We start from the raw sequence: 25,174 nt of genomic DNA on the forward strand, positions 1-25,174 counted from the left end.
CCTCATACACATGAAGGGGGAAATCTGGATGGTTGAACTGGGTGCAGGGGGGAAATGACAGAAAAAAGTTTGGGAACCACTGCCTTAGAGCATGATTCGATCACGTTTCTCTTGGGGAAACTCCTTGACTTTGCTACGATTCTTACCCTAAACCAATCAATTTGATGGCTATTCAATGCTTTATGTTGAAGTAAAACATTGTTTTCTCGGGCAGATCTTACTCTATATCTATGTTTGTCCAATATATTCTTTTACAATCTGTGTAAGGAATTTTATACACTATTCCGTTGTTCTTAGGCTGGCTGTTTTTGATGAGAGTTCTTTTGATAGTGTGGTCATATTTAAATACTATTTTGACATTTAATTTCAGAAGTTTACAACAAGAAAATTTTCATGGAAATGAAGAACGAATGTCCTATGGTTATCGTGATTTTCTTGTTCTTCATTATAAGCTTTGTATAAACTTTCTTATCGGTATTGTGATATTAGTTAAGAATACGAAGGGGATACTCTAACTTTTCTCCTCCAATGTTCAAGATAATTCTTATTTCACCATAAAAAATTCTGGGTCTGAAATCCTGTAAGCTTTTATATACACGAAGAAAAAAAACAACAGATCTTTTGACATTGATGTGATGATTGAAGTAATAATGAACTTATGAAAGAATGTTAGAGGATTTTCTTTAATTTTTTATCAATACTCCATTTTCTCTGATTACTTCTACAAGCAAAAACGGTAAACTATTGTTATTTTCTACCTCATGAGCGAAATTAATGGAGGGGACCAGTGGATTTAGTTTAACAAGGATTTCTTTAATGGATAAGTTCTTGGGCCAGAAAGACAGAATACCGTTTACATATATGAACCAAATAACTTTTTCCTCTTTGATAGTAAATGAATATTTCTCAAGATATTGCATAATTTGTTCCACGGTGATGTGAAAGCCCTGCACATATATGTATATACAGTATATATATATATATATATATATATTTATATATATAATTATATATATATATATATATATATATATATATATATATATATATATATATATATATTAAACTTATGTTGCTAACGAGACGCTCTCTACTCCAGGTGCTTGAGTTCGATGAGCAACTGCGTCGGTTGCTCGAGGAGAACCACGCCTTCATCACGTGGAAATACTACAGCCGTTTCTTTATCGCCTCCCAATACACGAATGCCCTCGGGTACACCCCAATCTACACGGCTCGCCAAGAGTACTTCAACTACGGCGGCTACGGTTGGGGTTTCAGGTGAGGCAGGTGGTGGTAACAATAGGAAAGTGTCCGGGGGAAGGCTTCCACGGAAGGGAAGTCTTCACGAGAAGCGCTTATGGGGATGGGGAAGATCCTAAGGAGGAGTATTTAGGCGAGGGAAGGAAGAAGGATGGGATGACGAGTAGAAATACTGTAGGTGGAGGGAGAAAGAGAACACCAACATCACGATTGCATTCCAAAGAGGGGTTACTTTGACTGAATCTTCCTCTTCTTCCCCCACTTCCAGGAAGGGTGCTCCCTTCAGAAAACAGATAGACAGACAGAAACAGCATCTGATAGAAACAGGTCACATTACCTTCTGGCTGGACGACCTCATCAACACCAGCGCCCGGCGGGAGAGACTACAGAGGGAGAAGGAAAACAAAGGCACCAGTTCCGAGGGAGCTACCATCAGATTGGTAAGTCCCGTCTTCAGTGCTGCCAAACTTTTACGTGCAGTGATGTCCCTCTCACTAAAGTAGAATAGTATGGTGTTAACCAGAATAAACAACCTAAAGTGTGTCGCCATGACGACAAGATTAAGTTGTGGTCTTGGTCAAGTTCTGAGATATGGCCATGAGGATCGATTTAGGATCTGAAATAGGAGACACAAATTATGTTCATACTCGTCTATGGACACATTAACCCCTTCTCTGGGGGTATGATTGTTTTTTTTCTGGTAAACATACATACATACACATGAAAATAAAATAAAAAGGAAAAAGTGTTTGAAGTACATTAAGAAATACAACTTACCGTTCAGATATACTGATTTGTTGAAGAAAATGGAAGAAGAAATAGTCCGGTCAGAAAAACAAATTTAAATCCAAAATTGATCAATGGAGGTACAGAGAAGGGAATCTGCGAGTGTAGCTCCTATTTTGTATATCATAATTAGAGATGCAATCAGGGCCCCCAGACGCTGTCTCTACCTCTTTTGTTTTCGTTCTTTCAGGAGACGGAAGCGAACACAGTGGTACTCAGCGTCCACCATCTGCAGGGATGTTTCTACTTCCTCTTCCTAGGCTACGGGCTCGCGCTTACTGCCCTTGTGGGTGAAAAGATGTTCCAAGCTTGCGCGAGGAGCAAGTAGTTTGTGTAGAAATCTGGAGATACAAGGCACAGCAAGTCTGTTTGTATATGTACCACACAACGGGCACGAAACAGGCCATGTCCATAGACAAACAAATAAACTCAAATACACACACACACACACACACACACACACACACACACTTTCAACGAACGGACGGCTTGAAGAACGTTCTGAAGAAAAGTGCAGATTGTGGATCCCAACGCAAAGAGAAGTGCCTTTTTGTATTTACAGGGTGGGGGGAAATTGCTCGTGGGGTAGTGGGAAAGTAAGGAAAGAGGAGAAGGGGAGGGATTGCTGGGGAAATGGAAGGTAATGAGGAAATAGAGGACTTGGCCCTAACAGACCGCCGAAAAGTAAACAAGCGACCGCAAGACGAGCTGGAGGACGACGGAATGTCTAATAAGAATGTAAAGATTAGAAGTATAGATAGGAACAATACAGTAGAAAGTGATGAGAATATTTTCAAGGGATTTAAAGAGAGTGGGGGGGACACAACCCCCCCCCCCCCGACTGACAAGACTAGAGAAGAAGGTTGATAAGGTGATCGAGGACTTGGAGAGTAGGTTAGGTCATATGAACATCATTTTACAAAGGGTTGAAAGATTGGAAGAACTAGAAAAGGCGAATAAAAACTTAACTGATGAAATAGAAGACCTAAAAAGACAGTTAAGAGATGTAAAGGTGGAGAATGAGGAATTGAAGAAGAATAGTAAAGAAAACAGAGAGACAATAGCTAAAGAAAGTAAAAATTGGAAGAAAACCCAAGAAGGAAATAAGGTTTCATTCACTGACATAGTCAAACAGCAATTGAAAGAACATACTGAAGACTCAGTTATTAAAGTGATGAGACAAAAGGAGAATATAGTAAGAGATTTAGCAGACAAGAAGAAATGTATAATATATTAGGAATGGAAGAGAAACACAACACAGATAGAACCACAAGAATCAAAGAGGGAAATGAAAAAGTAAGCCAATTACTAGAATCAGTTCAGGAAGATGAACCAGAAATTATGAAACAAATCGAAGAGAAATTTAGACTCGGAAAGTATAGCACAGACAAGACCAGACCAATTAAGATTAAATTCAAGTCACAAACAACGGCAGAGAATATCTTATCCAAAACAGGGAAACTAGCAACAAGTGAACAATACAAAAAGATATGGATAAAAAGAGAAATGAATAAAGAGGAAAGAGAGGAAGAAAAGCAGAAAAGACTGGAAGCTAAGGCAAAAAACGAGAACAGAACGGAGTCAGAGAAAGAGAGATTCTATTGGAGAGTAGTGAACATGAAACTAAGGAAGTTCGACATACAAAAGAAAAACATAAGGGAAACAGAGAACACAATGGAAGTGGCAGAAAACTAAGAGTGTCTTACACAAATATAGATGGATTAATAACAGGATTGAATGAGCTGAATGATTATTTGAAGGAAAAAGAACCGGACATAATGGGAATTGTAGAAACAAAATTAAAAGGCCCACTACCACCCAACAGTGTAGGACATGATGCATACAATTATTGGATTAGAAACAGAGAGAAAAAGCAAGGGGGTGGAGTTATGTTCCTGACTAAGAAGGATATAAACGTGAAAGGTGTCATATATGGAAAGAATACAGTAGAGATGATTATGATAGAAGTGGAAGACAGAGATAAGAAGAGCAGAAAATTTGTGATAAATTATGTGCCTCCAAAAACAGCCTCATGGGAGGAGAGTGAACATAAAAGTATGTTAGAGGACACAAAGATAACATTAAATAAAATAATGGAAGATGGAGGAAGAATAGTTATGATGGGCGACTTTAATTGCAAAGAAATCTGCTGGGAAGAAATGACAGTAAAGGGTGGAGACGACTCATGGGGAAACGCTCTACTTGAGATGATTATTGACCACACAATGACACAATGGATACAGGAGAACACTAGGTATAGAAATGAAGAAGAACCATCGAGACTAGACTTATTAATTACATCTGAACCTAGAATAGTGGACAAGATTGAATATAAAACACCAATAGGTAAAAGTGACCACATATTGATTGAACTGGAACTTAATGAAGAAAAATATATCAAAAGAAATGAACAATATAGAAAAGGAAGAATGATGTATGAAAAAACAAACTTTGATAAAATAAGAGAATTCTTTCAACAAGAAAACTGGGAAGAAATATACAAAGAAGAAACATCAGTGGAAAAGAAATGGAATATTTTGACAAAAATTTACAAAAAAGGAGTGGAAAAGTATGTCCCAAGACAAAAACAAGAAAAAGAATATGTAAAGTGCTGGTACAACAAAAGTTGTAGGGAGTTAAAAGACGAGAGAGACAAAGCCTGGACCAGATGGAAAAAAGACAGAAAACCTGAAAAATGGAAAATATATACCAGTTATAGAAATGAATATGTACAAACGTGCAGAGAGGAAAAGAGAAAATATGAAAAAGATGTCATAGAAAAATGTAAAGATCAACCAAAACTATTCTACAGATTTGTAAACAATAAACTGAAAAACAAACAGGACTTGGAGAAATTAAGACAAGGGGGAGTTGAATACACTGAGGAAATGGAAATGGCGGAAATTATGAACAAACATTTTATATCAGTGTTTACAAGGGAGAACATACAACCTGAAGAGATTGAATGGAAAGAGAAAGTCCCCCCTATAGAAAAAATAGAAGTATCAAAGAATGAAATATTGATACAATTGAGTAATCTTGATGTCAGAAAATCACATGGACCAGATGAAATAGCAAACTGGATTCTGAAAGAATGCAGGAATGAACTGGCAGACAAAATACATAGCATAATAAGCAGTTCCTTGAAAGAAGGAAAAGTTCCAGAAGATTGGAAAAAAGCAAATATAGTACCTATATATAAAGGAGGAAATAAAGAAGAACCTACCAACTATAGACCAGTCTCTCTAACAAGTACAATAGCAAAAATTTGTGAAAGAATTATCAAAAATAGATGGGTAAAATACTTGGCAATTTGGATTCAGACAAGGACGATCATGCGTCACCAATTTAATATGCTTCTATTCAAGGCTAATAGATATAATACAAGAAAGAGATGGATGGGCTGATTGTGCATTTCTAAAAAAGCTTTTGACAAAGTACCACATAAGAAGTTGCTTAAGAAACTAGAATCTGAAGGAGGAATACAAGGTAAATTACTAAATTGGATGGAAGACTTTTTGCAAGAAAGAAAAATGAGAGTAGTGATAAGAAACCAGCACTCAAAATGGAATGAAGTAATAAGCGGTGTCCCGCAGGGAACAGTCCTGGCCCCAATAATGTTTGCTATATATATTAATGATATGGATGAAGGAATTGAAAGCTATATGAGCTTCTTTGCAGACGATGCAAAACTACTGAAAAGAGTGAAAACTGAAGAAGATTGTGAATCCCTACAGAGAGATCTAAATAAAGTACAGGAATGGAGTAGGAAGTGGGAGATGGAGTTCAATACAAAAAAGTGTAGTATAATGGAATTTGGAAAAAGCAAAAACAGAATAACAGGATCATATAATTTGGGAGAAGAAGGAATAAAAAAAGTAGAAAATGAGAAGGACCTGGGAGTCATTGTTATGAATAATATGTCACCTGAGAAACATATAAATAAGATTTTTGGAGAAACTTATAATTTAATAAGAACAATCAAAGTGGCATTTACATACCTGGATGAAGAAATGGTGAGGAAAATCCTAATCACCCTGATAAGACCAAGATTAGAATATGCAGCAACAATATGGTCACCAAGTACAAAAAAATGTATAAAAAAACTTGAAAGAATACAAAGAGCAATTACAAAACTGGCACCAACACTCTCAAAACTATCATATGAAGAGAGACTACAAAAACTTGAACTACAGACACTAGAGCAAAGAAGAGAGAGAGGAGATTTGATAGCTATTTACAGAATCATGAAAGGCATAGAAATTACTGATAGAGAGAATCTGATAAAATGGGATGACAGAAATACAAGAGGACACGGAAAGAAAATAAAAAAAGACAGCTATAGAAGAGATTTGAAAAAGAACAGCTTTCCACACAGAGTAATAGACAGTTGGAACAAGTTAGATGAGAAAGTGGTGTGTGCAAAAACAATACATGAATTTAAAAATTGTTTAGATAAAATGAGAAATGAAGACGGGACCTCACGAGCATAGCTCCCCTTCCCGTAAAATACAACTAGGTAAATACAACTAGGTAAATACACACTATAGCGGTCCGGGTTCAAATCCCGCCCAGGGTTGAAATAATTTCAGTATCGCTGCGCTGCGAATCATTACTCTAATTCTCGTTGGCGGGGAGTTGGGTGTGTGTGTGCGTGTAAGGTCACAGCATTACCCAGAGATCGGTCACATATGAGCTCTGAGCTCTCTTCCAGGAGGGAAATAACTGTCGATCACGAGTCCAACACGTGATCCAAGACAGTGGTGAACCATGGTGAATCACACACACACACACACACACAAGCTCTGATGTACAGCGCTTTTTTGATAAGTTCGAAGGAAACATCTAGTTGTATTTACATACGGGAAAGTGAGTTATGTTTATCGAGTGACCTAAATGATAAAATAGAGTATTCAACATTAATGTTAAATACACAAAATAGAGAATGATAAAGGAGTAAGACGAAAAAGTGAACCAGCGAAGAGATATTTGGGTGTAAGCAGAGTGGAGTCACCGCTGGGGGTCATACCTAAGAAATCATGTACGATTGATGCCCCGAAATCTATTCAAAGGTTGGATAATGATGCATTTTCTGGGTTTATAAAAGAAAGTGGAATATTAGGTAGAGGTATTGGAAAGAGGATTTAGGTATAAAAAGGTCCTTAGAAATCGGGATATTACTGATGTGATGTATGAAAGTAATGGATCTGAAAGCTGAATACAGGGCAGTGTACAAAGAGGTGAACCGACAAAAAAGAGCTAATGACGAGACTAACAGGGAGCTTAATGATCTAAAAAAGGAATTAAACATGGTCAGAAGATCAAAACAAAAATGAGGCTTTGATAAAAGTGAAAGAACAAATACAAGCGGTGACTGAGAAAATTGGAGAACCAATTAAAGAGACAGATCTCCAAGAAATAAAAAATCAGTGGAAAGTGGAACAAGAAAAAATATATTAACAAACAAATAAAAATCAACATGTCTGTTTTTGGCAGAATGATCTAGCCGGTGACAGTGATTTGGTAACAGTCCGCGAGAACCTGACTGGTTGAGAGAGTGGTGACGTCACGGCAACGGGGACAACTGATTGGCCGAGAGTGGTGACGTCACGGCAACAAGCGTCCATGCGAAGCCATAGTGGCGAAGCCGGCGCTTGTAACTTTTAAAGAAATAGTACAGCAACAAGTGGAAGAAAATGCCGAAGAAAATGAAATTAAAGTAATTAAGGAAAAAGAAAATTGGGTCAGAGGCACAGTGGATAAAAAAGTACATTGTTGTTAATGGTATTAAAGAAGAACGTAATATACCTAGATACCAAAGAGATAAAGAATAGAAAGAAATTGCAAAAGAAATTCTGAAAGAGATACAAGAGGAGGGACAGGAAATGGATAAAGAGATAGGTGGGGCAATACTCTAAAGAAAAACAATATAGACCACTAAAAATCAGAATAAGGTCGTAAATGATAGCAGAAGTACTATCAAAAAACAGCAAAGCTGGCAAATAGTGAAAAATACAAAAATATATGGATAAAAAAGAAATGAGATATAAGGAAAGAGAGAAAAGACACTTAGAAGTGATAAAAAAAAACGAGAGAAGGAAACTGAAAATATTTTTTGAGAGAGTACTAGACCTGAGGCTGAGAAAATTGTATAGAAAAAGAAACGTAAAAAAAAAAAAAAACCCTATACTAACATAGACGGCATGCTTTCAGGACTAAACGAATTAAATAACTATCTGGCAGTAGAGAAACCAGACATAATGGGAATTGTGGAGACGAAATCAAAAGGTCCACTACCACCACCAAATCCCGTGGGACAAGGTCTATACAACCAATGGATGAAAAATAGAAAGGAGAAACAGGGTGGAGGAGTCATGTTTTTGACTAAGAAAGGCTTAAATGTGACAAATACAACAGAAGGTAAAATAATGTGGAATTGATTATGATAAAAGTTGAAAACAGTGGAATGAAAAGTAGAAAATATGTAGTAATATATGTGCCCCCCCCAAAACATAGTCTTGGATAGAGAGTGATCATTCCAAAACGTTGGAAGGCACAAAGAATGCATTGATTGAATTACTGAAAGAAAGAGGGAACATAGTAATTATGGGTGACTTTAACTCTAAAGAAATATGTTGTGAAGAAATGACAGTGAAAGGTGGAGAAGACCTTTGGGGAAATATACTACTGGATATGACCTTTGAATACACAATGACTAAATGGGTAAAGGAAAATACCAGATATAGAAACAATGAACTGTCGAGACTAGATTTAAAATTTTACGTCAGAGCCTGAAATTGTGGATAAAATGGAATACAAAATACCAATTGGGAAGAGTGACCACACACTAATAGAGTTCGAACTAAAAGAACAAATTTATTTGAGAAGAAATGAGAAACATAGAAAAGGAAGACTAATGTACAACAAAAAGGATTTTGAGAAAAATCTTTCAAAATGTAAATTGGGGAAACTTCTTGAAAGAAGAAACAAAGATGGAAGAGAAATGGAACATATTAAAAGAAATTTATAATAAGGGAATAGACAAATAATTACCAAAGCAGAAGCAAGAAAAGGTGTATATTTAGTACTGGTACAACAAAAAAATGTAGTGAGGCTAAAGATAGAACAGACAAAGCTTGGAAAAGGTGGGAAAAATGAGTAAGTGGCAAATATATATCAAACTAAGAAATGAATATGTAAAAATACGCAGGGAAGAAAATATAAACTATGAAAAAACCATAATAGAAAAATTCAAGGACCAACTTAAACTATTCTACAGGTATGTGAATAGTAAACTAAAAGATAAACAAGAAATAGTAAAAGTGCATCAAGAGAATGATGAATATATAGAAGATGTAGAAATGGCTGAAATTATGAACAAACATTTTAAATCTGTATTCACAATTGAAAGTACACAAAATTGGGAGTAAGGACAGGAAAATCCCCCTCAATGAAAGAAATAACTGTGACACAGAAGGAAATGAAGGACCAAATAAAAAACCTTGATATCAGAAAATCACACGGTCCAGATGGAATTACAAATCGGATATTAAAAGAATGTATAGATGAACTAACGGACAAAATATATAAGATATTTGATTACTCACTCAAAGAAGGAAAAGTACTACAAGATTGGAAAAATGCAAATATTGCCCCCCCCCAAAAAAAAAAGGAGGGGACAAGGGAAATCGAACTAACTATAGACCGGTCTCCCTTACAAGCACAATAGCTAAAATATGTGAAAAAATATCAAAAGTAGATGGATTAAACATTTGGAAGAAAATAATTTACTGAATTCAAAACAATTTGGATTTACACACAAAAGATCATGTGCCACTAACTTGATTTGCTTTTACTCGAGGTTAATCGAAATAATGCAAGAAAGGGACGGATGGTCGGATTGTGCTTTCCTAGATCTAACAAAAACATTTGATAAAGTACCACACAAAAAGCTACTTAGAAAATTTGAAACAATAGGTGATGTACAAGGAAAGCTATTGGAATGGCTGGAAGATTTATTGAACGGGAAAAAAATGAGGGTGGTACTTAGAGACAAAAACTCGACCTGGGAAGAAATGATAAGTGGAGTCCCACAAGGTTCTGTATTGACTCCGATAATGTTTGCCATATCTACAAATGAGATGGATGAAGGTGTGGAATGTTATGTGAAGTTCTTTGCAAATGATGCAAAACTACTAAAGAAAGTAACTACAGTGGAAAACTGTGAATCACTACAGAAAGACCTGGATAAAGTTTGGGAATGGAGTCACAAGTGGGAAATGAACTTCAACATCAAGAATTGTAGTATAAAATTGGTACAAAGGAAGTTAAAAAAGTTAGCTCGGAAAGGGACCTAGGAGTAATTATCAGCAAAGACATGTCACCAGACAAACATATCAACAAAATAGTCGGAGAAACCTTCAAATTACTAAGATCAGTGAAAGTGGTCTTTGACTACTTGGATGAGGAAATGGTAAAGAAAATATAAGTCACACTGATAAGACCAAGATTGGAGTACGCAGCGACACTATGGACACCCGGCTAATAAGAATATAAAGAAATTAGAAAGAATTCAAAGAGCAATGACAAAGATAGTACCACTTTCTAAATTGACATATGAACAAAGATTGTCCAAACTGGAACTACCAACCCTAGAACAAAGAAGAGAAAGAGGAGATCTACTGACCATTTAAAGAATTATGAAAGGGATGGAAGTCCTCAACAGAGATGATTTATTAAAGTGGGACAAAAGAAAAACAAGAGGACATGAAAAGAAACTCAAAAAGGAATTATAGAAGAGTTCTGAAAAAGAATAGTTTCCCACATAGAGTTGTAGATATCTGTAACAAATTGGATGACAAGAATTTAGGAACAAACTAGATGCTGAAAGATACAAAGACGGGTCACTACGAGCATAGCTCTCTTTCCGTATAATTATCGACATGTGCCTATCTAGAATACCTACACATGTATCGTCTGTGCAAGTAAATGTGCCATTACAAATATGTTGTAAATTCTAATTACAAATTTACTAGCACGTTACTTGAAAAAAATAAAAATAAATATTTTATTGGTACTTGACATGCAGTTACTCACACCTACCGAGACTTAGCACTTTTCCAATACCTAGAACCTTAAAAAAAATCTGTTAACCTTCCTGCATCAGTAATGAATTCATCAACTTCTATTAAATGTGTTTAAATCCCAATTTTGATAAATCTCGTTTCTTAAATTCCAACACACACCATTTACTCGTATATTCAATGAGCTCCCTTTAAGGGAGGTAGCCAGTCTGGGAACGCACCCATTCTCATTCATTCTACTCACCATCCCCATTCTGGGGTATTGACTGCATGTTATTGTGCAGTATACAGTAGATTGCACAGAAGAATGCAGCCAATGCTTTAAGGACTATTTTGGGGAGCCCCTGCGGACTAGAGCCACACATATGTGGTTACCACGAAACGGTCTTGCACCACTTCTTTGGGTATATTTTTATTTTCCCTTGTTTCCCCTTAGATAGGGAGAGGAAAATAATTCTGCCACCGTGTATACCATCAAAGTCGTAAAAGGTGACGAAATGGGACGGAGCGATGGGACTATGTATCCTGCCCCGTGTAAAAACAATCCTACAAAAAATAAAAACATACGAGGGTTTGGGAGTATTCCAACCAGCACCCTAAGGTTTGGGTCTTTTAATGTGCGTGGATGTGGTACAGATAAGAGTAAAAGGGAAGAGATAGGTAGTATGTTTGTGAGAAGAAAGATGGATGTGTTGGCTTTGAGTGAAACTAAGTTGAAAGGGAAGGGTGAGTGTAAGTTTGGGAGTGTAAGTGGGAGGTTATCAGGAGTGAAGAGAGGGCGAGGGAGGGAGGGGGTGGCTATTCTAGTAAGTGAGGAGATAGGTAAACAGGTAGTGGAGTGGAAGGAGGTTTCCTCAAGGATAATGTGGATGAAGGTGAAACTGGGAAAGGAGATGTGGGTCTTTGTAAGTGCATATGGGCCTGGCAGTGAGAAGAGCGTGGAAGAAAGGGAGGCCTTTTGGATAGATTTAAATGAGTGCATATAGGGTTTAGGAAGAAATGTCAATGTAATAGTACTGGGAGACCTTAATGCTAGGGTGGGAAATGGTCCAATCGATGGAGTGGTTGGGAAGTGTGGAGTTCCAGGAAAGAATCGTAGTTGAGAGTTGATGGTGGAAATGTGTCTAGAAAGAGAGTTGATGATAGCAAATACAGTGTTTCGGAAGAAAGTCAAGCATAAGTACACATGGGAGAGGGTGGTGGAGGGAAGGGTGGTAGATAGAGCGCTAATGGATTATGTAGTGGTAAATAGGATTATGATAGGAAGAGTTAAGGATGTACATGTGCTAAAGGGAGAGGGTGGGGGAATATCAGATCATTTTCTGGTGGAAGGTAAGTTGAGAGTGGAGGATAGATGGAGAAAGAGGAAAGGGACAAAAGGTAGGGAGGTTCTTAGAGTGAACTCCTTGAATGAAAAGGAAAAGGAGAAGGAGTACGGAAAGAAGCTGAAGGAGGAGTGGGAGGGAGTAAAGGATGGAGTAGAGATGGGTGTGGAGGAGGAATGGGGATGGTTCAAGGAGGGAGTCATAAAGTGTGCAAGGATGGTGTGTGGAACAAGAAGGACAGGGGGAAATAGAAGAAAGGGTAGTGAATGGTGGGATGAGGAAACAAAGAAGGTTGTAGAAGAGAAGAAGCGAGCATTCACAGATTGGTTACAAAAGAGGACGAGGGAGTCATATGAGAGGTACAAAGAAAAGAAAAGAGAAGTAAAGCAAAAGGTAAAGGTTGCAAAGAGGAGAGCAGATGTGAAATGGGGTAAGAGTATGACAGAAAATTTTGAAAGTAATAAAAAGATGTTTTGGAAAGAAATTAAGAGAGGAAGAGGAGGCGAATCAAGTAGAGAAGAAAAGGTAAAAGGTGCAGATGGAGAGATGATAATGGAAGAGAAGGCAGTAAGGGAAAGATGGGCAGAATATTTTAGGGAGTTGCTAAATGTGAAGGAGGATAGGGAAGGAAAGATAGCTGCAGTGGGAAATACGAAGAAAATGAGAGTGATGAGTGAGGAGAATGGAGGAGAAATAAGGAGGGATGAGATGAAGGCAGTTGTTAAGATGATGAAAGCAGGTAAGGCACCTGGTCTGGATGGATGCCATGCAGAATGTCTGAAAAAGGGAGGTACAGTGATTGTTGACTGGTTGGTGTGTTTATATAATTTTTGCTGGAGAGAGGGTAGAGTACCGGAGGACTGGAGGAGTGCCTGTATAGTTCCTCTTTACAAGGGAAAAGGGGACAAGTGTGAATGTAGTAGTTTCAGAGGGATTAGCTTGTTAAGTGTAGTTGGGAAGGCTCATGGGAGGATCTTGATTGAGAGGATTAGGAGAGGAACAGAAGGAGTAATTGGTGAGGAACAGTGTGGATTTAGGACAGGTAGAGGTTGTGTAGATCAGATCTTTGTGGTAAGACAGATATGTGAGAAAGCTATAGGAAAGGGGAAGGATGTTTTTTGGGCTTTTATGGATCTGGAAAAGGCTTATGATAGGGTAGACAGAAAGGCACTGTGGGAGGTTATGCAGATTTATGGGATAGGAGGAAAGCTTTTGGGAGCTGTCAAGAGTTTTTATGAGAGTAGTAGAGCTTGTGTCAGGATTGGAAATGGAGAGAGTGAGTGGTTTGAAGTAAAGGTAGGACTTCGTCAAGGATGCGTTATGTCACCCTGGCCGTTCAACTTATACATAGATGGGGTGGTGCGAGAGGTGAATGCAAGGGTGGTGGGTCAGGGATTGGAGATGGTTAAAGAAAATGGAGAAAAGTGGGAGGTGAGTCAGCTGTTGTTTGCGGACGACACTGCGCTTGTGGCAGGATCGGAGGAGGGATTGAGGAAGCTGGTGGCAGAGTTTGGGAGAGTATGTGATAGAAGAAAGCTAAAGATAAATGTGGGTAAAAGTAAGGTGATGAGATGTACAAGGGGTGAAAGTGGCAGTAGACTGGAAGTGAGCATTAAGGGAGAGCGACTGGAGGAAGTGGATAGTTTTAGATACTTGGGTACAAGTGTAGCAGGAAAAAGGTGGAGTGAAGGTGGAGGTAGAATGTAGATTGAGAGAAGCGAGTAAATGCCTTGGTGGATTAAAGAGTGTAATGAGGAATAGACATTTAGGAATGGATGTGAAGAGGAGACTGTATGAAGGAGTGATTGTGCCAACAGCACTGTATGGGGCAGAAACGTGGAACATAAGAGAAGAAGAGAGAAGGAGTTTTAATGTGTTTGAGATGAGGTGTCTGAGAAGTATGGTGGGGGTTACTAGGCTAGAGAGAGTGAGAAATGAGGAGGTGAGGAGGAGAACAGGGGTGAAAAAGGAGCTGGGAGATAGGGTTGATGAAAGAATATTAGGATGGTTTGGACACATGGAAAGAATGAGTGAAGAAAGACTAGTAAAAGAGGTATGGAAGGCAGATGTGGAGGGAGTGAACATGAGGGGACGTCCTAGGATGAGGTGGATGGATGGGGTGAAGGGGGCTTTGGGGAAGAGGGGAATGTCTGTTGAGGAAGGAAGTGAGAGGACGGAAGACAGAGGTGAGTGGAGAATGGTTGTATATGGATGATGTTGTGATTGCATGAGGAGGAATGGGCGGGGGGTGTGGGGGGTGAGGTAGTATGTGTGAGCAAATTTTGACGCAGCCCGAAGGGATTTCTCTCCGTCCTCTCCTTATATGCAAGGGGGGACGGAGAGGGGGGGTCGCCTATTAAATGAAGCGGCCTTGCTGTGGATGTGCTGTGTCTTGCGACACTGCTTCTGACCCAGGGCGGTGGGCAAGGTGGAGGGATGACCCGTCATCCAGGAGGTGCTCAGATGAGAGATGTGTGGAGTGTATTTAGGGATGAAATGGGTGGGAGTGATTTTATGCCTTTCCCTTTTTGGCTACCTCCCTTGAAAGGGGGAAAAAGCCTTGGTATATGTATGTATGTATGTATGTATGTATATATATATATACATATATATATACATATATATATATATATATATATATATATATATGTATATATGAATATATATATATATATATATATATATCACGCTCCTTGAGGCAAACTCTGATGGAGAGTTGGTTTTACTTAGCAATGTATGATGGGCGCCAATGTTATGATAGGGCTTGTGTTGAGGGTGAGAAAAGGGGGAGGTGACGAGACGGTGAGGTCACAACTGTGTTTCAAGTCGTGTCCCAACTTTGTCTGCTTGCGGGGGAGGGGAGAGGAAGTGATAAAGCAAGGAACAGTGAGCCAGGCTCACGTATGATGCTCCGAGGCGATTTTCATCTTCGGCGTTCGTCCAGCCTTTATATATACGGGCAAGTCGTGACCCGTGTTCCTAAATGGCGTGAGTTCAAGTGTGATGTGTGGGAAGTCGGATGTAAAACGTTCTGACGCTGGTAACTCAGAAAGACAGAGGGTATGCGCTCCTCAATGAATCCTGTTTTCATCATGTGGCTGGCCGAGGTGAAGGTTAGTCATCGCTGGCCGATGCTGGTCCTGTACATGTGTTCTTAATGAGGCTTTGTCCCACCCATGGGCCTCAAGGAAGCTCGGGGCCGATTCACGCGGCTAGGGGTGGGGTGGGGGGCAAGCGCATAGGATCACTTGCGGGTCAGTAAGGTCGGGGGACGGCCAGAGAAGAGATGAAGATGGGAGTGAGGACTACTCCGAACAATATATGTATATATATATATATACACACACACACACTTTCGTCGGATGGACGGCAAAGATTGGAGTTCTGAAGAAAAAGTGAAATTTATGTGGATCTCAACGCAAAGGAAGTACCTTATTGTATTTACAGGGAAGGGGAAAGCTCGTGGTGTAGTGGGAAAGTGAGGAAAAAGGAGAAGGGGAGGGATTACTGAGGGAAATGGAAGGAAATGAGGAAGGGGAGGACTTGGTCCAGGAGGCTAGGCGTCTTGTAAACAAGAGAAGGACCGATGATTTTGGTGAAGGAATTAACAAAAATGTAAAGATTAGAAATATAGATAAGAGCAGCACAATGGAAGGTGAGGATAATAATTTCCAGGGATTTAATGAGGGGTGGGGGCGGATACCAACCTTCCCCGATTAGCAAGACTAGAGGAAAAACTTGAACAAATGACCGAACAGTGGGAGAATAGGTTCGGTAACATAGCAAAGATTGCGCAGAGAGTTGAAAAATTGGAAGAACTAGAGAAGGTGAACAAAAACTTAACTAATGAAATAGAAGAATTAAAAAGACAGTTAAAAGAAAAGAGGAGAATGAAGAATTAAAGAGGAATAATAAAGACAACAAAGAGGCCATAGCAAAAGAAGCACAGGGTTGGAAAAAAATCCAAGAAAATAGTAAAGTTGCATTTACTGACATGATAAAACAGCAAATGAAAAAACAATCTGAAGACTCAGTTATTAAAGTGATGAGGCAGAAGAATATAGTAAGAGACTTAGCAGATAAAAATAAATGTATAATTATATTAGGAATGGAAGAGAAACATAACCTAAATAGAACCACAAGAATCAATGAGGAAAAAGAAAAAGCAGTTTACTAGAATTAGTTCAGGAAGATGAACCTGAAATCATGAAATAAATTGAAGAGATGTTTAGACTAGGAAAGTATAGTACAGATAAGACCAGACCAATTAAGATTAAATTCAGGTCACAAACGACGGCAGAGAATATCTTAGCAAAAACAGGGAGACTAGCAGCAAGTGAACAATATAAAAAGGTATGGATATAAAAAGAAATGAATAAAGAGGAAAGAGAGGAGGAAAAAATGAAAAGACATGAAGCTAAGGAAAAAAACGAGAACAGAACAGAGTCAGAAAAAGATAAATTCTATTGAAGAGTAGTGAATATGAAAGTAAGGAAATACGACATACTAGAGAAAAACAAAAGGGAAACAGAGAATACAATGGAAGTGACAGAAAACTAAGAGTGTCTTACACAAATATAAATGGATTAATTACAGGATTGAATGAGCTGAATGATTATCTGAAGGAAAAAGAACCGGACATAATGGGAATTGTAGAAACAAAATTAAAAGGTCCACTACCACCCAACAGTGTAGGACATGATGCATATAATTATTGGATTAGAAAAAGAGAGACAAAACAAGGGGGTGGAGTTATGTTCCTGACTAAGAAGGATATAAACGTGAGGTGTGTCACATATGGAAAGAATACAGTAGAGATGATTATGATCGAAGTGGAAGACAGAGATAAGAAGAGCAGAAAGTTTGTAATAAACTATGTGCCTCCAAAAACAGCCTCGTGGAAAGAGAGTGAACATAAAAGTATGTTAGAAGAGACAAGGATAACATTAAATAAGATAATGGAAGATGGAGGAAGAATAGTTATGATGGGCGACTTTAATTGCAAAGAAGTCTGCTGGGAAGAGATGACAGTAAAGGGTGGAGACGGCTCATGGGGAAATGTTCTACTCAAGATGATTATTGACCATACAATGACACAGTGGATACAGGAGAACACTAGGTATAGAAATGAAAAAGAACCATCGATACTAGACCTAATAATCACATCTGAACCTAGAATAGTGGAAAAGATTGAATATAAAACACCAATAAGTAAAAGTGACCACATATTGATTGAACTGGAACTAAATGAGGAAAAATACATGAAAAGAAATGAACAATATAGAAAAGGAAGAATGATGTATGAAAAAACAAACTTTGATAAAATAAGAGAATTCTTTCAAAAGGAAAACTGGGAAGGAATATACAAAGAAGAAACAACAGTGGAAGAGAAATGGAATATTTTGACAAAAGAATTATAAAAAAGGATTGGAAAAGTATGTCCCAAGACAAAAACAAGGAAAAAAATATGTAAAGTGCTGGTACAACAAAAGTTGTAGGGAGTTAAAAGACAAAAGAAATAAAGCTTGGACCAAAAGAAAGACAAAAGACATGAAAAATGGAAAATATATACTTGTTATAGAAATGAATATGTACAAGCGTCCAGAGAGGAAAAGAGAAAATATGAAAAAGATGTCATAGAAAATGTAAAGATCAACCAAAACTATTCTACAGATTTGTAAACAACAAACTGAAAAACAAACAAGATTTGGAGAAATTAAGACAAGGAGGAGTTGAATACACAGAGGAAATAGAAATGGCAGAAATTATGAAAAAACATTTTATATCAGTGTTTACAAGGGAGAACATACAACCTGAAGAGATCGAATGGAAAGAGAAAGTGCCCCCTATGAAAGAAATAGAAGTAACAAAGAATGAAATAATGAAACACTTGAGTAATCTTGATGTCAGAAAATTGCATGGACCAGATGAAATAGCAAACTGGATTCTGAAAGAATGCAGGAATGAACTGGAAGACAAAATACATAGCATAATAAACAGTTCCTTGAAAGAAGGAAAAGTTCCAGAAGATTGGAAAAAAGCAAATATAGTACCTCTATATAAAGGGGGAAATAAAGAAGACCCTACCAACTATAGACCAGTCTCTCTAACAAGTACAATAGCAAAAATTTGTGAAAGAATTGTCAAAAATAGATGGGTAAAATATTGAGAAAAAAACAATGTGCTAATTCCAAGACAATTTGGATTCAGACAAGGACGATCATGCATCACCAATTTAATATGTTTCTATTCAAGGCTAATAGATATAATACAAGAAAGAGATGGATGGGCTGATTGTGCATTTCTAGACTTAAAATAAGCTTTTGACAAAGTACCACATAAGAAGTTGCTTAAGAAATTAGAAACTGGAGGAATACAGGGCAAACTGCTTAAATGGATGGAAGACTTTTTGCAAGAAAGAAAAATGAGAGTAGTGATAAGAGACAAACACTCAAATTGGGATGAAGTAATAAGTGGTGTTCCAGAAGGAACAGTTTTGGCCCCAATAATGTTTGCTATATATATTAATGATATGGATGAAGAAATTGAAAGTTATATGAGCTTCTTGGCAGATGATGCAAAACTATTAAAAAAAAGTGAACACGGAAGAAGATTGTGAGTCACTACAGAGTGATCTAAATAAAGTATGGGAATGGAGTAGGAAGTGGAAGATGGAGTTCAATACTAAAAAGTGTAGTATAATGGAATTTGGAAAAAGCAAAAACAGAATAACAGGATCATATAAATTGGGAGAAGAAGGAATAAAAAAAAGTAGAAAATGAGAAGGACCTGGGAGTCATTGTTATGAAAAATATGTCACCTGAGAAACATATAAATAAGATTTTTGGAGAAACTTATAATTTATTAAGAACAATCAAAGTGGCATTTACATACCTGGATGAAGAAATGGTGAAGAAAATACTAATCACTCTGATAAGACCAAGATTGGAATATGGAGCAACGATGTGGTCACCAAGTACAAAAAAATGTATAAAAAACTTGAAAGAATACAAAGAGCAATTACAAAATTGGCACCAACACTCTCAAAACTATCATATGAAGAGAGACTAGCAAAACTTGAGCTACAGACACTAGAGCAAAGAAGAGAGGAGATTTGATAGCTATTTACAGAATCATGAAAGGCATAGAAATTATTGATAGAGAGGATCTAATAAAATGGGATGACAGAAATACAAGAGGACACGGAAAGAAAATCAAGAAAGACAGCTATAGAAGAGACTTGAAAAAGAACAGCTTTCCTCACTGAGTAATAGACAGTTGGAACAAGTTAGATGAGAAAGTAGTGTGTGCAGAAACAATACACGAATTTAAAAATAGTTTAAATAAAATGAGATATGAAGACGGGACACCATGAGCATAGCTCCCCTTCCCGTAAAATACAACTAGGTGAATACTAGGTAAATACACACGCACATATATATTATATACATATATATATATGTAAGTGTTACATCCAGCAACAACTGTATTTAGAACATTTTGCTAAAGTTCAGTAGTTTCCTTTTTCATAAAAGTTTCTTGTACTCTTGTTCTTGTTAAGATGCTAACAGCTTATCAACAAATACTGTACACGTACTAACATAAAAAAAATCTCTCATAGTGTTTACTTGGTTTAAGATGGTATGTAATTCATTCCACTGTGTCCTACAGTGCTTGGCATCACACCTATGACAACTCATGATATATGTGGTGGTAAGCCTTGGAGAAGATATTCGTTTTGTCCTTCTCTTTAAGGTCATATACAACAATAAAAGAGACAAAGCCCAAGGTATTCTTCAGCCTCACCAGTGCCATATGTCATTAACTGGAGTAAACTTTGCAACAGAGTGCTGTAATTGGCTAGACATGCCTACAGGTACTCCCTTGCGTTGGGTCCCATCACTACTACTGATTTCATCACTTCCTGTTCCTCTCACCTCTGTGAGATCCACTATTTTCAATCTAAGGTTCCAGAGCCGATGAAAAAGGTAGTCGGTTGTCCTTAGAGAAACAAAGCTCAAGGCACCCCCACGGAAATCCTGACGGAGGCTCACCCCGGGCCTGATTTAATTTGCCTTATTTGCAACACGCTGGAACCCTGCAGAGCAGGCTTGGTGATTTCGACAAGGTCAGGTTGCAAACCCGCTCCTACCATATGTGTCGCCTATATTTGCCATGTTGTCTATGATTTGCCCTCCCACTAATCGAGCCCAACAAGGGAAGAGCAGAATTTGGGTATACATATTAACCCAGCAGTTTGAGGCGTCATGGGAGAGTATACGCACCTGCCGCCTTGATACTAAGGGAAGATGGCGGCGGACTGTGTGGCATCGATCCAGGCGGTAGTTACTTGACTCAGGACGTGCCTGACCCAAGGATTCAAGTAAAGCAGCCCAGCTGATTTGCCTCTTCTACCCAAGAGGGACCATCCACCTTGGCCTGAATAGAGAACCAAAGAGGCATGTTGCTAGTCCCAGGGGGAAACAGTGCAATCGCAGCATTGGGACATCACTCAGTCTCCTGGACTCCCGTCCCCTGGTCCTGTAGGGATATCGCGTGGATTGATGACTCATAACGCAGTTGAATAGTCATTGTTTCAAAGAGTTTCTCTTTCTTTTTTATTTCTCCCCTCTATTTGGATGTCCAACATGCCCTAATCATTGGCAGATGACCAGCAGGGGAGCTGACAATTCGACCATGCAGCTAGTAGTACTGGGTTACATGGTATCAGTAGAAAGACAGCTGGTTTACCTGACACCTATTCACTATGAGAAGATTGGCCTGCACTTTCCCTTTGTTTAACTATCATGAGCGAGTAGTACCATAACGAGCCATTCGGCCAGCCACTAGATGGGGAGGCATCACACAAAGTGCCGTTTAGTTCTTGTAATAATATTGTTACATTGAATAGTGGAGTGGCTGAACATCTGGAGTTATTGAATCCATATATATTTCAATGTCTGCAGTAATGACTTTTTCCTGGACACTCATAGAATTAGAATTTAAAAAGTCAAACACAAACTAATCTTAAAATCCTTACTTATGTGATCTGTTTATTTTTTATTATATATGTTTTTCATCATTAAGGTCAATGAGGTTACCAAACTTGGTTTCCTACAGGCCTGTGGCAAAAAAATTTCCATGAATGGTAAAAAGAAAAATCATGATTATTGATAAGTAAAGAGAGTTGAATGAAATCTTAATTTGGCATGAGAATGTATCAAAACTGAAAATGCATTTTCTTGAAGTAATGACACCAACACAACAAAAAAGAAGACATAGCACAGTTCATTTGAAAAAGTTTATTCCAGTTACATCAATAGTTGTCATATAATACTTGATGAAGCAGTTGAAGTTGGTATTGACTCACGGGTGGACCTTATAGACCCGGCACACCATGTCTGACCAAAAGGTGTGCCCCTTCTTTATTCAATGTTTGCATATTCTATTGTTGGTGTACACAGGAGTATGGACCAGGGTTAGGTCAAATTTCTCACCCTCATCTGGGCTGTGCCTACGGTGATCCTGGACATGCTTAAGGACATCGGACATCCAAAGAGGTGCTGAAGTTGCCTGGAGAGATCCTTGCAAGGGGAGATGTAACTGATGTCTGGATGATAGCACCTTTGAATATCTGGATCCTGATTTCTTTTAGTTACAAGCTATTTGTAGACAGCCTCTCAGTACCACCTGTGCATGACCAAAGTATAAATTATGCTGATATCATTGGTGTATGCAAATAGTCACAAATACCACCTCTTTCATTCTTTGGGAATGTGATCAAGGTGCACTAGGATGTCATACTTGCCAGTCTCTCATATTGGCATTGTGGAACTTGAAGACCTTAGAGTAGCCCATTTCCTCCTTTCTCGTGGTTTGACTGCTGTGCTGGTGGACTGATGACGTGCACCCTATCCCCGTAACTGTTGACAACAAGGTGATGATCTTCTGTCAATCATGTACAATATATCATAAACATTACAGGTCACAGCACCAAGCCCTGCAGTACCTCACTAGTCACTTCCATCCAACTTGACATCTCATCCTTTTGTACTGTTTTTAAGAACTTCATCCATTTCAGAATGCTCCATTTGAGCCCTCCATCATTTTCCAACTTCCACATTAATCCTCTGTAAGGCACATTATCAAAAGCTTTTTCACACAGTCCTTCTGACCATTTCATACTTCACTACAACTGCTCTCAAATTAACTCCACTGTCAATGTTGAGGAACATTTACTCGGAATTCTTGTTTTCTAAAGATATCTGTCTCTCATCAGCTTTTTCCTCCTTAAGATGGCGACTCTTCTTAGCCTTATATAAATCTCTTCTTCATGGTGACAGCCTGTTATACTCAGTGTTCCACAATGCATTTTCCTCTCATTTTAATGTTTCTGTAGAACACATTGTGGCAGGTTTCCTCTGCAGCTGGTTATTTTTCATGTAGAGAAGTTGAGAGACTAAATTATTCACACTTGTTCACAAATGTAGATATTTGGTCCTTCCCCTTACCTTCCCTCTGTTCCTGTCTCATTTATTTAGTCTTTATAATACCAAGTCACTATTTTCATATAATATACCGAAGAAAGATTCTTTTTTGAGTGCCTATGTTCTCATTCAACAAGCAGGAATACATGAACAAGTTTATAAGGTTACATTAGTGTTTCATGTCATGATCACACTTTAAAATTCCAAGTGATAAGATCAGAGTGGCCTGTGAGACATACATGTAGGCATTGTAACAAAACAGTGTTTTTTCTTTTCCATTCTTTATTTGTTTTGTATTGATCAAGTAATATTCTAACCATTCTGTAACATCAGATTCAAGCCTGAATTAAACTCTCTCAAAATTATTACTTACACATAAGTGTATCTCAAACAATAAAACTCTAACATAGGGCCGTATTCATAAAGAAAAGGATATGCTTATACTTACAAAATATGAAGGAAATCCTTCTACTTGTATTCATAAAACATTCAAGCAAAACCTTTTACTTGTCAATTAAAAGCATAACCTTATAATTGCATAAAAGTAAATGGTTATAGATAAACAAGACCCTTTACTTCAAATAAAGAGCATATGCTTCAAGAAGGCTGAGTCTGGTCAGTAGGAGACTACAGTTAGAAGTGAAAGGTTGTTTTGTCCAACTCTCAGCACGATGGCAGAGTTTGTGGATGTGAGGCATGTTAAACATTACATGCCCCGTTTAACTACACCTGATCGTGATTTTAAGATGTTATTCCGTTTTGAAGAACAAAATGTACAGTGGCTTGCGGACAGATTTTTCGGCACCAATGAAGAAACTTGGGGAGGCGCCTTGTCATCTGTCCATAGAATGAAGATATGTTTGCATTATCTCAGTGATCCTGGCTATCAAAAAGGTATCGGTCAAGAACTTGGTGTTAGCCAAGCTACGGTATCACGGACTGTGAATGCAGTAGTTGATAGCATAATTGCTCATGCGAATGAATGGATAAAGTTTCCAACTACCAACAGCGAATTAGTAGAGGCAAAACAGGTATGGCAAGGGAAGTATATGTTTCCGACAGCTATTGGTGTCATCGATTGTACTCACATAGGGATACCGAAACCAAAACTGCATGGAGATGAGTACATTAATCGAAAAGGTCGGTCTACCCTGAATGTTCAAGCCACTTGTAATGCCAAAGAAATGTTCACTAGTGTTGATGTTAGTTGGCCTGGATCCGTGCACGACTTGAGGATATGGAGAAATTCACAAGTGTGTTTACAATTAAGAACTAAACGTAATGTTGTGCTACTTGGTGACGACAGGTATGGGATAGAGCCATGTCTCATGACTCCATTTCGGAATCCTACATCTCCTGCTGAGGTAAAATATAACAAGCTTTTCAAAAAAGAAAGAGTAATAATTGAGCGATGCTTTGGCCAACTCAAACGCAATAGTAAACTCATGTACGGGAAACAGGGACATCACATCAGAAATCTTACGAGTTACGACACGTTCAAACATGTAACTATGTAACCCGGCGCTCCCGAAACACCACTCATTCTTTTACTTCTGCTTGGAGGATATCCTCCCAAGTATAAGGTAATCATTATGAATATGGAAAGGATATGCTTATATTTCTACCTTTTGCTTGAGAGCATTACCTTATACTTCTAATGTATGCTTGCAAGGATATCCTTCATTTTTATGAATACGGCTTCATAATTTGTATAAATCCACTACTAGAACAATAATGGGAAAATACAAACTGCTACATCTAAAAGCCACGAAGAATGAATACAAATTACCAAACTACATTTCTGCTTGTTTCACAAAGACACTATCACATAGAAAATGGACTGGCCCCTCTGCCAAATGCAGCTTGTATTATGCTGCATTTGCCAATATAACTTATAAAACTATGTATGCTGTCACCCAGAGCACAGAGATCAGCATTAAATATTCTAATTGCAATAAACCCGTAACTAGTACTTTCATCTCAAAACATAATTCTATTTGAGGCATACCCCATCTACTCTCCATGAATGACACAGAAGTGACAGCAATAATATGACAATAATCAAGACCTTTAACTTCAGCTATCCCTTACATATTTTTAAGGATGCAATGCCATTTTTCAGTAAATTAAATTTCATTGTATATAAATCAAGAAGTTAATTGGACTTTAATATCTTTTGGTCTATCACACTAAACTGTCCAAGAAAACTACTCCACTGGTGTGTATGACTTCA

The 25,174-nt window shown here is 38.0% G+C and overlaps 1 protein-coding gene across 1 annotated transcript in view; it reads left to right on the plus strand.

Moving 5' to 3' along the window:
* LOC143030050 (uncharacterized) overlaps positions 1-24,458 on the plus strand; it is a 41,132-nt gene extending 16,674 nt beyond the window's left edge. The window contains exons 8-11 of the mRNA XM_076193255.1: positions 1,100-1,278; positions 1,529-1,739; positions 2,237-2,370; positions 23,951-24,458. Of these exons, the coding sequence (XP_076049370.1) occupies positions 1,100-1,278; positions 1,529-1,739; positions 2,237-2,370; positions 23,951-24,458 (1,032 nt within the window). The remainder of the gene's footprint in view (positions 1-1,099; positions 1,279-1,528; positions 1,740-2,236; positions 2,371-23,950) is intronic.
* Positions 24,459-25,174: the final 716 nt, after the last annotated feature.

The sequence above is a fragment of the Oratosquilla oratoria genome, chromosome 11 (genome assembly GCF_046742065.1).
Source record: "Oratosquilla oratoria isolate Oo_2021 chromosome 11, ASM4674206v1, whole genome shotgun sequence".
NCBI lineage: Eukaryota > Metazoa > Arthropoda > Malacostraca > Stomatopoda > Squillidae > Oratosquilla > Oratosquilla oratoria.